The following is a 15,776-nucleotide window of genomic DNA, read 5'->3' as shown; positions in this document are numbered from 1 at the left end:
ACAGGAAAAAACTCCGTCTTCAAGTATAAAAAACTTCTTTATTAGAAACAAGGAATGAGCGCTTTCACGTAGATTGACTATGCTTCATCAGATGTAGTTTACAACAGAAAATGTAACCTCTTTTTAAATGAGTTTTGGCGGGCAAATGCAACATTAACAGAAGCAATAAACCAATTAATACAACAATTAAGAAATCAAGCTCTTAAAGTGACTGGGGTATCGCAATGCAACATTAGGAGCCTATAAAGGTACTCCAGAAGTGTCACTTGTCCAAAATCTTACAAATTCTTGTACTTGTTTCATAAACAAACAAACAAGTCTAAGCTTCAGGTTTGGTAAAAACATATCCACATAAAATCGCATTATTTTAATGAATATTAGTAATCTTCTATTGACAGAATGGTTACTATTAAATAAATAAATAAATAAATGTTGCATTTCAGTTCCTTTACTCAAACAGCAGTATTGCCACTTGCTGTATCGCTAATCCAATCAACAACTGCTGCACTATGTTGTTTAATTCAGAGAATTACTGTTTAAAGATACTTGGACCCATCGCTATTTGGCAAAGCATCTTAACTTCTGTACCGTACGTGAAGCATGAACTATAGAGAAGTGAAATATTGTGTTAGGCAATTGAATTATTTTAAAAATCTTTTTAATTAAAGTTAAAATAAACTTGAGAATTAGACCATAAAAACTTTAAAAGTATGTATATAAAAACTTTCCTTAACATGTTTCTAGTCAATTAATAGCAGTGTATTATAGCAAAACATCGCATACGACTAAGAGAGCAAAATATCGTGCACTACTATTTATTATGAAAAATTGATGTCAGTAAAGCCAAATTTAAAACGAATAAGTGTCTATAGAGAGGTTTATACAAAGAACATTCTTATTGTCAGCATTCTAAGTATCTAATTGAGATGTATGAATAATATGCGTTGTGCAACTAGAATCATAATACACATGCGCTAAAATTTAATGAAGAAGGTTATGTGAATGAACCCATAATGCGAACAAGTAAAAGAGTTCTGATACATGAAAGTCAGAGAAACATAATGGATTACCATGAAGGACCAATTAAAGAAGTCACTTATCAGAATAAAAGACAAAATATTTTTATATAATAGCAGCAAATATTAGTGGAAGGAAACAAAAGATGTATACTATCATATCCCTTAATGGAAATAATATAATCAATAGATTTATTAATAATCAATATGATTTGTTAAAAAATATGATTTATTGAAAAATATATATATAGCAGAAATTCATATTTGCGTTTCTGCAATGTATATAAGGATAAGATAGAAAAATTTTGCTATTAAGTATTGTTAAATATAATAATGTAAATAGGTATTAACTAAAAGATTACTTATGAATAAATAGATGTATATATGAGGAGATAATAAACAATGTAGCAATTAATACAATGAATTTAAAATAAACAATGAACTTAGAATAAACAATGAAAATTAGCAATGAAAATAAAAATAAAAATAAATGGATAAATTATTAAACAATAAATTAAGGTTAATGTAACTATCATAATGTACAGGATATTAAATATAGCTGTATCTTTCAACAATATTTAATTCATCTAAATAATAATTGCTGATTAGATAGGCTAAATACATATTCTGAATCTGGTAGGACATCATTGACCGAAAACAGAAAAAATATATTAAGCTACCTGTACAATAACTTCAAAGCTTCCTATTGTTTAATATGGGTTTTATGGAAACAAACTGGTTAATACCTGGACTAATGTGGGCTTTTAGGGTGAGTATCCATTTGAGTTCAGTACAAGCCAATTGATTAATATTGTCACCTCCCCTTAAGTTAATGGTGACCAATTGTAGGACTTTAAAACTGAATCTGTGTGTTGTATATTCTAGTAAGTGTTTTGCTAGCGCATTCTGTTCATTGCCCTTTCTAATATCGTAGAGATGGTTATAAACCCTATCTCTTAACCTACGCTTAGTCAGGCCAACGTAGAATGCATCACAATTGTCACACGTTGCAAGGTATGTAAGGTTTGTACTGTCACAATTACAGTAAGTAGAAGGTACAAACTTGAAAATACCTTCTGGATGAGTGAAGGACTGTTTCCTGGAGATATAAGGACACATATGGCAATGGCCACAAGGATAAGTACCATATTGAACAGGTTCACACACTATTCGAAGAGGTTTTTTATCTATACATAGTAACTGCTTGAGATTACTACAATTCTTATAGCTAAATCTGGGACGTTCACCTACAACTTTCTTAGTAAACACATCCATAATGAGCACATTCCAATTTTTATTTATTACTTTTTTAAGTGCCACATTATCACTGGTATATTTTATAGTGAAAGATAACTTCTCAGCGAAACTATTTTTAGTAGATGAAATATTCAGTCCCCTTTGTCTAACCCCACAACTGGACTGGGTCATATCTAATGGTATATTGCCAAACATTTGTTGTTTACAGTTGTTAATGATTTTATTAGGATAGCCTCTATCTCTAAATAAAGTTACTAAATTGTCCAATTCAGTTTTAAAAACTTGATCATCACTGCAAATCCTTGCTATTCTACTCAATTGACTGGTAATAATACCTGGAAACATGAATCTTGGATGCATGCTCTCAAATTTCAGCAGTGTGTTTCTCCAAGTGGGTTTTCTATATAGAGAGACGTCTATCGTTCCATTTATATTCAAATGTAAGGTTAAGTCTAAGAAACTAACACATTCAGCTGAGGTTTCTATGGTAAATCTCAGGAAGGGACTGGTAGTTTCTATATCTTTAACAAATTGGATGCAGTCATTTTCAGTGCCTTCCCATACAAAAAGGACATCGTCCACAAATCGTTTATATAATTTAATATTTCTGAATTGTGTGTGTTTAAATAGATGGTTCCGTTCCCAAGAGTAGACAACTAAATTAGCATAACTATTCGCACAGGGGGTGCCCATGGCAACCCCCCATTGCTGCAAATAGTATTTATCCTTATATAGAAAAATGTTGTTGTTCAAAACTATATCCAATAGATGGTTAATCAATATTTGTCTATTATTACTGTAGTTGGAACATGTCACTAAAACCTCTCTTATGGCTTGAAGTCCTAATTCATTCGGGATACATGTAAATAAATCCTTCACATCCATAGTCACCAACAGGTAGTTGGAAAAATTTTTTTCACACTTAAAGTCTCTCAAAACTTGTATTAACTGATACGAATCCTTGAGAATGTTCGGAATATCATTTACTATGGGTCTTAGCAAATGTTCTATGAAGGATGAGATGGTGGAGGTACTTCACCAGAGACTATGGGTCTCATGGGCACAGGCAGAACATTTTTGTGTATCTTAGGTAAGCCCTTAATGACAGGAATAGTGGGAAACTCAATAAAAAAATATTCATATGTTTCGCAACTTATTTGGCCACACATTAGGAGATCATAAAGATCTTCTTGTATTTTTTTAATAGTAAAGAGAGAGAAGTGGTAAGGATGCAAACGTCCAAAGGTTATGATCCGATTGGAGTCGTGAAGAGCATTTCTCCAGAGCTGAAACTGCACATTGTGGAATCACAAAAAGCCAAATTCAGGTGGAATGAGAAGCATTCAGCAGTCCGAGCCTGTACTACAACATATAGCCTGTGTGAAAGACACTCTATATATATAGTTCCCCATACTAAAGGGGTGGCGTAAGCCACAAAACTATGGGCTAGGCTTGTAAATGCCCTCGGGCAGATAGCCTAGTATGAACCTATGAACCTATGAACCTATCTCAGAGTGAGTTGTCCAGTGTTCCAGTTCCAATGGAAATTCCAGAGAGTATCCTCATTCCTATGATGAATCCCAAAGTTCCTGATAGGAGATGTTTACCGAAGACTTTCCCTGTTGCTAAACCCAGTCCTGATTGTTATGCAATGAGATCCGGAATGAGATCCAGACGCATCTCCAGACCATGTTCCAGATGCACAACAACTTGGACATGAAGATTGTTTGTTTCTAAATGTCTGTATTGATGCATGTTTGTCTGCAATGCTACTTTGATAAAGGGCAATCTTTTTAAGAGGGAAGATGTAGATCAGTTGCATATGTCTCTTTAAGAAGCTATCCAAGGCTTTCACAAATATATATATATATATATATGTGTATATATATAAATATATATATAAATACTGAGATGATATTGAGATGTAAGCATGTATGTGTGTAAGCTCTGTCAATCAGTTTACATTTATATTTACTGATGCTGCTATCCATCCTGATGTGTTTCTATGTAATAAAGCATCTTAAATGAACTACCCCGCCTGCTTGTCTTCAATGTACCATGGGACAAGCGACAAGAAGTATACACCACTTAGAAATAAAGCAAAAACAACATGTAAATAAGGACAGAAAGATCATGATCAGAAACAATAAAACATTGCAACAATCCTAGACTTTTCTGGGCCACTATCAACAAAATCTACTCTAAATATGGAAAATCCCTTGGCCAAACTCGATGTCTAATTAACCAGAAAATGGAAGTGCTGCAGCTTTCAATTCATACTTCATTAACGTAGCTACCTTACTACCAAGTACCCCTCTTGAATCTGTCCACTCCTCAGCTCACTCTATCAGTAATTAAGAAGCTTTTCAGCTTCACACTGCCCATGACCACCATAAAAAAATGACACCACACTTTGAGAATTGTTAGTGAATAATGTTCATATTGTGACATCATACTTGGAGAAGCTAGAATAGAATACTGTTAAATGCCAGGATCATACTGGCCTGGGATACACAGTCAGAGCGGTCTTTCTTCATATAGTGCAGGGAGATGCATCTCAAGTCATTTAGATCCACATGGACGATGTCAAAGTTATACTGTACATGTGGTACAATGACGTGTGTGCGTGTGTGTGTGAGCTGACAGATCCTGGTCCTGATAGGCAGCTGATCATGGCTCACTCATTACTTAGCCTTTGACTACTAGGATATCTGTGTGAGTGTGTCTCACAATGGAGTCTCCTATGATCAGAATACTGGTTTGTGTGATGGTGTGCCTTGTGGACTTAGAGGTGGAGACACTGCAGGATGTGGTAGTATGTGTTTTGTTTGGTGGTGTTTTTGTAGAGAGCTCTTGAGGTTACCAAGAACATTTTTTGTGAGTACAGTGTCTTGTAGGTCTTTGTAGTTTAGGGAGATTACATTTAAGAGCCTCATTATATGTGTGTTTGTTTGTATACTCTGTACTATGTGAGGTGGATGTAGTGTGTGTACTGCTGATACCTGCTTGGTAATGTAAGTGCTTGTATGCAAGAGCATTGCCTCCAGTTACATTGTATACCTATAACTCTTGCATACCATATCCATTTGTTTGAGAATTAAGTGATTGTCAGTATACATGAGGCAATTGCTTTATTGCCATAGGACACACATATCCACCAGAATAGCTGCAAAGATGGTGAGGAAGTGCATTTGCATGACTATAGATCCTTACTACTTGTTCTACAGCGGAATGGTACAGGGGAGGTTCATAGTTAGCTAGGTTGCTGTAAGAGATTGTGTTACAAACAAGCCTGCCTATAGTAATACTGGAGGGGATAATCATTTCTTGTTGCACAGCAAGGTATTGAGGTAATTTAAAAAAAAATGTTTCAATTCTAGGTGCCTGCTTCTGTAGAAGGTACTGCAAATTGACGATCCATGATTAGCAGATTCGCACAAATGTAACAACTTTATACAGGCAGAAAAAAACTCATACTAGCCTTCTGACCAGTAGAAAAGAAGCATCTAGAAGTTTCAGTTCTAGAGTCTTAGAAGTGACCTGGCCACTAATGTAAAAAAAAAAAAAAAAAAAAAAAAAAAATACCATTTGAGACCACCCAGACTGCAGAAACCATAACTGTGACAAAAATCCAGGGCACTGAGAAATTCAAACAAAGATCAAGGATGCAGTAAATACCCAATTATTTAAGCAGCACTTGTAAAATTCAAGATAAAGTGCAGCTCAGAAATTAGCAGTAAATATACAGTTCAAGATGGATCTGGATGAAATTCAACAAACAATTGCAATGGTAACAGCAGTTAGTTAGATGCAGGTTTAAAGTCAAAAAATGTTTTAAAAAAGCAGTACAAATTAAGTAGCAGATTTTTGAAATGTCAAGATACAGTGCAAATCAGCCTCGTTAAGACACTTAATCTAGAAGATTAATTGATCAGGATTCTCCTAAATTCCTCTGCAAGCGGTGGTGTGGTTTCCAGTCGTGTGTGAGCTCTGAGATGATGAGCCAAGCATTGCACAAGCACAATTACTTTATACAAGCAGAAAAAAATTCAAACAAACTAGACATCTGGCCAATAGCAAACAGGCACTTGATGGTTTAAAACCGTGAACCCAGCTCAGATATGACCTGGCTACCCTTTACTGACACTAGGGAGCAGACCAAAGATTTCTTATTATTTTATTTATTTATTTTAAATTTGTTAACTGGGAAAGTCCGACTGGATACAGGTCCATTTTCAGCGGAGGCCCGGGGAGAAAAGCTCCAAATGTACAAAAACAAGTGTAAATACAGTGAAATTATTACAGTGAGTTATTACAGTGAGTTATCACAAAACTGAGATTTGTTTAACAATATGTACACACAGGTACATGTTTTTCTCAAATACACACAGCAAAGGTTGGAAGCAAGTAGCTGAGAAAGAAATAGTTAAAGATTTCATCTGAAAAAGGAAAACACATATATTAAGGTGGTTATCATACATGGTGTAGTGTTAACTTTAAATCTTTCCAGTAGGTGGGTGATGCACAGAATTTTAAACAGAGACTTTTAGTCTTGTAGTGAGGTTCTCATTTATGAATTATGTTTGAGTGGGGGTTAGTCAGGGTTTGTACAGGGACAAAGCCACTGCATTTTTAGGTATTTCCTAAGGGATGTTTTGAATGGGGATAAGGAGAGGTCAGTGGTGAGTTCAGCAGGAAGTAGGTTCCAGTTTTTACCAGCAGAGTTGGAGAATAGTGATTCACCAGCTGAATTGTTGGTTTTAACCGTTTGCACTAGCAAGTGTTTGGAAGAGTGAAGGGATTTTAGGTTACTGTAGGGGGTAATAATATTTTTCAGTATGGGTGTACTGTCTGGTTGGTACAGGATTTTGTGAACAGCTATTAGTTGGTTATATTGCAGTTGATAGGGTAGTTCAAGCCAGTCTAGCGATTGAAGGTTAAGGCAGTGATGGGTTCTATAAGTTGATCCTGTGACAAATCTGGCAATGTTATTGTAGTACCTAGTAAATTTATTGAGGTTTGATTTGCTTAGGTTTATGAAGATGGGTGAGGCATAAAGAAGGGTTGATAGCAAATGTGTACGGGCAATAACAGTTCTAGCAGATGGGGTTAGGAATGGTTTAATCCTGTATAAAGAGCCTACTTTTTTATTAACTGTTTTAATAATTTTGTCTGTGAGCATCAAACTTGTGGTTGTTGTCGATGATCACTCCCAGTAGTTTAGTACTAGGTTCTGGGGAAATTATGGTACCATTGTTAGATATTATGGTGAGAGGTGGTGAGGGGACCTTGCGAGTGAGAGGTGGTGAGGGGAATCTTGCGAGTGGGGGAGAAGAGTAATAGTTCGGTTTTATTTGGGTTTAATAGAAGTTGGTGACCAGTGATCCAGTTCTCTACTTTGCTGAAAGTGATTTGAGACCAGGATTGTAAATCTGTGGGGGAGGTGGCAGAGCAGATTAGGGATGAGTCATTTGCATACTGAATAAAAATTGCATCAGGGATGACTTTGTACAGGTCATTAATGAATATGGAGAATAGGAGGGTACCTAATATAGATCCCTGTGGGACTCCAAGGGTGACTGGTAAAAGGGACGATAGGTTATTTTTTCCATAGTACAGCTTGTTGTCTGTCACTTGGGTAAGAATGAAACCAGGTAATTGCTAGGTTATCTATGGAGAGTTAATTGCTAGGTTATCTATGGAGAGTTAATGTGTTTGAGTAACTGGAGGTTTACCATATCAAATGCCTTGGACAGGTCAAGGAAGAGGGCCGAGGAGAACTTGTTGTCATTACAGTTTTGATTTATTGTATGGGAGAAGGAGAGAAGGGCTGAGGTTGTATTATGGCAAGGTTTAAATCCATGCTGGGAGGGAGCTAGGAGAGTGTTTTGATTCAGATAGGCAAAAAATTGCTTTTGGATACATTTTTCCATTATTTTAGCCAAGGGAGACAGAATGGCTATAGGCCTATAATTTGAAAGTTCAGTGGAATCTCCCCCTTTTTGAAGAGGAACAATGTGGGAGATTTTCCAGATGTGGGGGATATAGGCTTCGTGGATAGTTCTATTGATTAAAATTGATATGGGGAACACTATTTCATTAGTGGCTTTTTGGAGATATTCTGCAGGTATTAGGTGTGCTGAAAGGGTGGTGGTTTCATTTTTTAAGTAGGGACTTAATAAAAGATGTTGGTACTGGATCAAGCTTAAAGGGGATCTTATTATCAGGTGTGGGGTTGATGGTACTTGGGGTATAGGGAGATAGCTTACTGGCTAGGGATTGCACAGTTTCTGTAACAAAAGTGTTAAAGGGTGTTAGCAACAATTTTAGGAGGTTGTTGGAGAGTAGTTAAGGGGGTAGGGGTAGTTGATTGGCCTGGGTGGAGAAGTTTGTTTATGCCTGACTTGAATTTTTGTGGTTGATTTTGGTGCTTTTGTTGCAGATTACAGTAGTAATTCTTTTTGTCTAGCATAATAGACGACTTTGTATCCTTTCTCAGCTATTTATATATAAGGTGGTCTTTTGGGAATTTAGTGGTTCTCCAGGAGGTCCACGCTTTGTTTCTGCTAATATTTTTTTGTCTTGTATTATTGGACAGCCATGGTGCTACTTTGTTATTGGTTCTGATAGTGCGTGGGGGAGCATGGTTATCCAGGATAGCAAGAAATGTAGAGTTAAAGTATGAGGCCGCTTCATCTAGTGGAAGTAGCCATAGGTTGGACCAGTCACATGTGTTAAGTTCATTCTGAAATTTAGTCTGAATAAAGTTCTTAACTTCTAGTGGTTTTAAAGGAAGATTGTTGAGGGATGTCATTTCTTTTTCTGATTATATAGGTAAGGAAGTGATCACTAAAGGTCTAAATATAAAAACACCATCTGGAGCCACCCAGAGTGTAGAACCTAAGCAGTTCTATACATCAAAACATGAACAAACGCTACAAAAAGTATTTCAGTTGGACAACCACATCAAGTCTCTTGCAGCAGGGCAGCCACTGGGCTCATAAATTCATAGGTAAATATAAGGCAGTCAGTCTGCAGAGTCTTACATGCATATTCAATAACCAGTCAGTGACCAAAGCTGAGAATCAGACCCCCTGTACTTTGTGCTTGTGGAATAAACACCTTAACCACTATGCCAGCCCCTAAAATCCCATTATTGTAGGCATCGGTGTTTGGGGGATTATACTTACAGATCATACTTGTACTGCTGTTTGATTCATTATGCCTTGCATTTTGAATTTAAACACAGTGTATTTTGGTGATTGCTGAAAAATAAGTACCCACTCATTGCCTATAAAGGTGTTTCTCTCAGTGCACTCCATTGTTTTATAGGATGGGTTCAGTCCTTATTGTCTGACCATTTGAACCTCTAATGATTTCTCAACAACCCCCTTGTTCAGGTCTGTTGTGTTATAAGTCTGCATGCTTTTTCACACTGACTACTACTTTGTTTTATAGGGCTTGCCAACCTGAAAGTCACAACAAATGCAATTATCCCATCTTCTGCTTGCTGTATATTAGTACTATTTATCTATTCAGTCCTACACCCCTGGGGTGCTTTCATTTTGTTTCACTTTTCTGCATGTATTTTGTATTGTATTTTGGAGCATGGCTGTTTTATCCTTGGCTATTATTTTGATTTTTTCTATATTATACTAATCCTGTTACAGATCTTCACATCAACTATCTTTTTTCTCAGGCTAATAAGTTTGTATAAAATGCCATCATCTTGAAATTACTGCTGCTAGAACACACAAAGTTATAAAATGTTTTCATATTTTATGTTATCTAATTTATCTTTTATGTTTTATTTCCTTCTTTTAACATTTATTATCAGTGTAGTGAGCTCTTTATATTTTACATTTTTGTTTGTTATTTTGCTACTGGCGATTTCTTCCCAGGCCTCTATTGAGAATAGACTGCATCCAGTAGGAACATACCGTCTGACAAATAAAGGATCAGTTGGCCCACTTTCATTACAGCCATTATACTTCTGTTTCTTTTCTGTGTTTTTAAGGTATATAATTGGGACACTGGACCTCCTGGTAGCAGAAAGCTATGTATTGGTATACCTGAATGGGTGTACACCTCGGAGTAAGATTCCCAGTATCGGCTGGGTGAGGCACTGTTACCAAACCGTGGACAGAAGGTATGTTGTTATTTTACTTTTGTTGAAATTGCTTTGGTATATACCAAGACTAAATGTAAGAAGTTACAGTTTAATTAGACAAATATTTGCTTAATGCATAGTTCTTTCATTTTAAACTTGAGTTGCCATAGAGAAAAATTTTTTGTTGTAATTTGATTCAGACTGGCACTAAATGAATCAGTTGCACTGGCACAGAGGGATAAAGCATTGATTGCGGTACAGGTGATCCTGCTTAGACTTGCATGTAAGGCACCTGCTTGAGCACACAAAGGGGTGAAGAGGCATGCTCACCTCTCCTCAGGGGAGGGTCAGTGAATGCTTATGCAAGAACATACTCCATGGTAGACTTCCTGTTGGAGACTGGGGATCACATGGCAGTGCTGTCTAAAAGATGGTAGGGCCATGATTACATTCCACACAGATTTGTGAACATCAGTTGTGAGGGCCATTGTATGCCTCTCTTGGATGCTGTTGCCATGCTCAAGGGACTGACAGGACCAAGTAAAGAAAACCCTGATGGCTGTTTGAATGATAGCCACCAGCCTTTGGTTAGAAAGAGACTAATAGCAGACAGCAAGTGAAGTAAAGTTCACTAAACAAAATCAAATGGAAAAAAATAATCAATATCAAAGTACCATTGTGTGAGGTACTTATAAAAGTACACCTACAGGGAACATGTTATAATGGTACTAATCCTCACTTATGGCTTACATTTGAAGCATAGCGGACCCTGTCCTCCCCCAACCTTTCTTGGTTGCTCTATCCTGCTGTGCGAGTCAGCACGGATTCTTTTTGTTAGTGATGTACTAATCTGAGCTGGCATGAACCTGTATGCTTACTGCACTTTAGGAGGGGGCACAGTGTATTTCTTATCAGTGTGAAATATCTGGTAAAAACAACTTATGCCAATATAATAAGTAAAATGGCTACATCTGCATCTGAGGCACAGTGAAGCTAATATAACTGTGTAAAGGAGAAAACCTTGTAAAGTAGATGAAATGTTCAGGTGAGCTTCCAGTAAAAATCCAGAAGTGCTTGGTGATTAGAAATCTTTCCTGATCTTTTTTTTCAGTTAATACTGCACATTGCTGTATTATCTACTATCAGGGGAATCACTTGTGCAGCATTCCCTACGTCTGCACTCACTCTTAAGCCATCATATTTGTGGAGTAGCTGTACAAAAGCCTGCCTTACGTCTGGATTGGATATCTGATCTGTAATTTTTAATGACCTGTATGCTTTAGTCAAAGTTACATACTCTGTGCTGCCCTGGATGCAAGCAATCCCGAAGAAGCAGAAGCTGATGAAGACTGTACCATAATTGTACATCCCTCTTTGGTTTTGTTAATTACTACTAATAAGCAAGCAAAAGATTAAGCTAGTCATCTGGAAAGGTCCTCCTAGGAGTTGCATATAGGCAACTGCTGGCTCCCCTTCAAAAATTAGACAAGCAGGTGATCACGTCTTCTTATGGTTTTAATTTGCTCTTATAATTTCTCAATTGCCCATGTATATTTGACTTGTACAAATGTACTATTAACTTTGCTTTTATTCTTCAGTAGAAAAAGTGGCAAATGAATGCAAGCAATACAAGATTCTGGAGACAGTGGAAATTAGCTTTTGACATGAAGGAAGGATTTATCTCTGTTGTCACTCTCACTGCACAGTGGTGTCTGCACTTTAAGGCATACAATCTAGAGATTCTTCTTACAGACTTCTGAAAAGCATCTTCCAAGAACAAAAACAATGTAAGCCTTCTGGGTTAGCATACTCAAAGGAGTCAAGGCTTAACGTTTCCGGCATAAAATTCAGTCCCAGAAAGGTGAACAATGATTGATAGTAGTATTAGTAATATTCCATTTCTTCCGAAATCAACACACCTCCAATAACTCCACCAAATGTTGCAAAGCTCAAAACACTGTCAATTCACCGATGTTGTATAAAATACTTTTATTGACAAATCCACTAAAAAAATTCGATAAAAAATTAGAATTGCTGAATGTTGTACAGAAACCAAAAAAGGGGATTTAGCGCTTTCGTCTCCCACTGGAGACCTCATCAGAATCAATGCTTAGAGTGGTGTAAAGTCCTTATATAATACCCATAGTTCCATTGATTGAATAGTATGGTTAAATAAATTAAACATGTTTTCCTATTTAGTAGTATTCGTCTATGCATTGAAAAACAACAATACCATGCACATATACAAGCGTATACATTCTGCAATAAAAATAAAAATGAAAACAAAGTAAAAATGTTATACACGTGTATAATGAGTGCAACTAAATAATAATATAAAATATTGAACATGTCTTGACACTTAAACGTGTTTACACACCAGTGTAAGTCAAGTAAAATAAATTGAATGAATAGTTTAAGAATTTAAAAAATATTTTAAAAAATAGTATATATTAAACTGAATGGGGCTGGTATGCTACTAAAACATCCTAAGAATCCTTATGTTCGAAGTAATACTTCATCCTATCAATATATAAATGTATTTTATACTTCAGTCAATTGAAAATACTGTTCTTCCCACTTGTATTCACTTATAACTCATATGCTTAGAAAAGTGTGTACCTAAAAGTACAAAGGATATGCAGTAAAGATGTTATAAAAACTTTTAACATTTTATTTGTTTATTGTTTATATTTATTACACTCTGTGTATATGTTTTTATTTAAAAACTTGATGTACATATGTATTACATAAATTATATATATATATTTATATATTGTTAAAAAATCAATACAAATAGTGTGAAGGTTAAAAATTGTTGTATAAATGTCATAAATATCATAAAAATCATAAAATATCATAAAAATATATAAATATCATAAATATTATTATAAATATTGTGAATATTAGTATGGAATCATGCCATGATGACAATCTTCGATCTATTATTTATTCATTTAAAGGGTTTAATATTTTCAACTATTCAGATGTTAATATTAATGAAGTTTACTTCAAATTATTTATTAAAGGATTTACTTTTGTGCCAGTAAAAAAAACCAGGAATAGAGAATATCATTCTTGATATAAAAACCTTTACTAGGAAGTTGAATTTTAAGCATATTTTCAAACAGGACAACAGGAGTTATAGTATGGACAATAAACTACAGAGGAGTAGTACCTACAACCCCCCACTTCACCAGGACATACTACACTTTGAGACTACACTTATTAAAAAAGTCAGATGTGAATACAAACAAAACAAACAAGTGTATGGTAGTAATTTAACCAAGGAAGAATGTAGTCTCTTATACGAATTAGGAGAAAATAGTAGGATTCGTGTGATGAAACCAGACAAGGGAGGGGGGGGTGGTTATTATGGACCAGTGGGACTACACGAATAGGATGTTAGAGATCCTAAACGATGACAGTACATACACATTGGTTTTTAGAAATGAAATAAATATTGCTTACAGGAAAATTGACTATATCTTAGAGGACAACTTATTGCAAGGTCTAGGCTTGTATAGGCCCTAGGGCCAATAGCCTGGTACCAACCTATGAACATACAAAATAAAACAAGAGTAATAATGTTCATTGTAATGTTCCAAACATTCATTCCTTTTCTTGCATGCATGATTTAGTCACTTCTGCTACAGACAGAGTATTTTAGATTAGGGTGCAATACTTACTGCTAAGGGCATCAGCTATGAGATCATGCCTGGAGTCTCGCTCTCCACAGTGTAGTGAGCACAGAGTATACACTCATGTGGCAAACTTAAGGGTACATGTGTGGCTGCTGAACCTTGTACCTTAGTCACTATTGAAATGAATTATTGAAAATCACCATTGTTCATGTCAGTTAAATTTTACCCATATAATCAATTGCTACCATTATAACACCTTTCCTTATTTCATGAACCTAAAACATTTCTTTCTAGAAGGTTCCATTAATGTCTTGTTTCTCCCCAGCAATCAAATTACAAAAAATAATTTTTTTTAGCTATGCTAAAAAGTTCTTTTAAATCATTTCACACAGTAAGATGTTGTGAGTCTAACTGAACAGTGATGATTTTTTTGTGAAATGTTATCCCTAAATGTTTAACATTGCCTATAAAAATTGTTGTAGTACTGACTGATATGTTCAATGATCGTTTAACTGTGAAAGAAACATTTGATTTTTTTCAGTTAAATATTCTACTGCCCAATCTTTTTTGAAATCCCAAAGTTTCATAAAGATATATACAGCCCTCCCATTCATTCTATTATTTCTACCCATGGTTCTTAGATGGCACCTATTTTTCTAGGAGGACGACAGATAATGAAGGTAGGATGACTAAATGTGACAAATGTGAACATTTTATTTATAGATCACCTATCTTTTGCCCAGGTAAATTTAATTTTTATACATCATAGGCTGTTTATGCTAGATGTTGTTCAATATGCCAAGCTTTTTATATTGGAAAGACTCAGAGGTCATAAAAATAGAGTATGTGAGCACAATTATAGTTAAAAGATTTAAAGAATGTATTATATAAACATTCAGTAATGTGTCCTGGCTAGGTAAAATTCAGATTTTTCATCTTGGATAAAGATAATAGACACCCTAGAAGTGGTTGGTGGGTAAATTCTCTTTTGCATAACGAATTATTCTGACAAAATCTAATTAAATGCTGAAGTCTTCCCTGGAATAAATGATAATATTTTATCAAGCGTGTTTTAATCATGAAATCTAAAACTCTGAACTATGGATTCGTTTCTATAGGTCATTACATTAAGGTTTTTAATTTTTGTCGCTGTATTGGTTGAAGTAATAATATAATTGTACAATATTTATTATTTGAAATGGATGTTAATTGTATTTTCTCATTCTGATGAAGTCCTTCTACTCATTTGAGGGCAAAAGCATTTAATTATTAAATTACCATTTTCAGTTGGTATTATCTTTTTATTCTTGGTATTGGATATTTAGATTATCATTGTGGGTTATTGGTCTGTCATATATTATAGTGAGTTTGCTCTACAATGTCACCAACATTTCCAATGCTCTGCTTTAGGGAAACTATTTTGTGATGTAGGAGTCGCACAGTCTGCTCAGTTGTAGCCTTGATCGATCTCCGTCCACACTACCTCCAGAATCTCTTTCTGAGCCACAGCCCCACATGTGCCAGCCTTTTCCAGTGCAAACTTCTCAGAACATTCTGGAATGGACTACATTCCAGTGTACTATTCACATTATGTGCACAGGTTGTGAGTTTAAAACAGTGTATGCTCTTTATTCATCTAATTGGTAAATAATTGGCAAGTTGGAAGAATGATAAGATAGCAAAATAAATTCTGTATAAAATGGCAAATTGATACATTGGGAAATGAAAAAGAAAACAGTACACAGGTGCAGG

At 35.4% G+C, this 15,776-nt stretch overlaps 1 protein-coding gene across 3 annotated transcripts in view; it reads left to right on the top strand.

Moving 5' to 3' along the window:
- BNIPL (BCL2 interacting protein like) overlaps window positions 1-15,776 on the top strand; it is a 783,410-nt gene that overhangs the window by 566,031 nt on the left and 201,603 nt on the right. For all 3 annotated transcript variants that reach the window (XM_044080029.1, XM_044080030.1, XM_044080031.1), the window contains exon 7: window positions 10,291-10,422. In XM_044080029.1, coding sequence (XP_043935964.1) covers window positions 10,291-10,422 — 132 coding nt within the window. The remainder of the gene's footprint in view (window positions 1-10,290; window positions 10,423-15,776) is intronic.

Source organism: Protopterus annectens, chromosome 8.part0 (assembly GCF_019279795.1).
Source record: "Protopterus annectens isolate FY-2018-M chromosome 8.part0, PAN1.0, whole genome shotgun sequence".
In the NCBI taxonomy this organism is placed as follows: domain Eukaryota; kingdom Metazoa; phylum Chordata; order Ceratodontiformes; family Protopteridae; genus Protopterus; species Protopterus annectens.
Note: the sequence above shows the minus strand (reverse complement) of the source record. Positions and strands in the feature narration are given on the sequence as shown.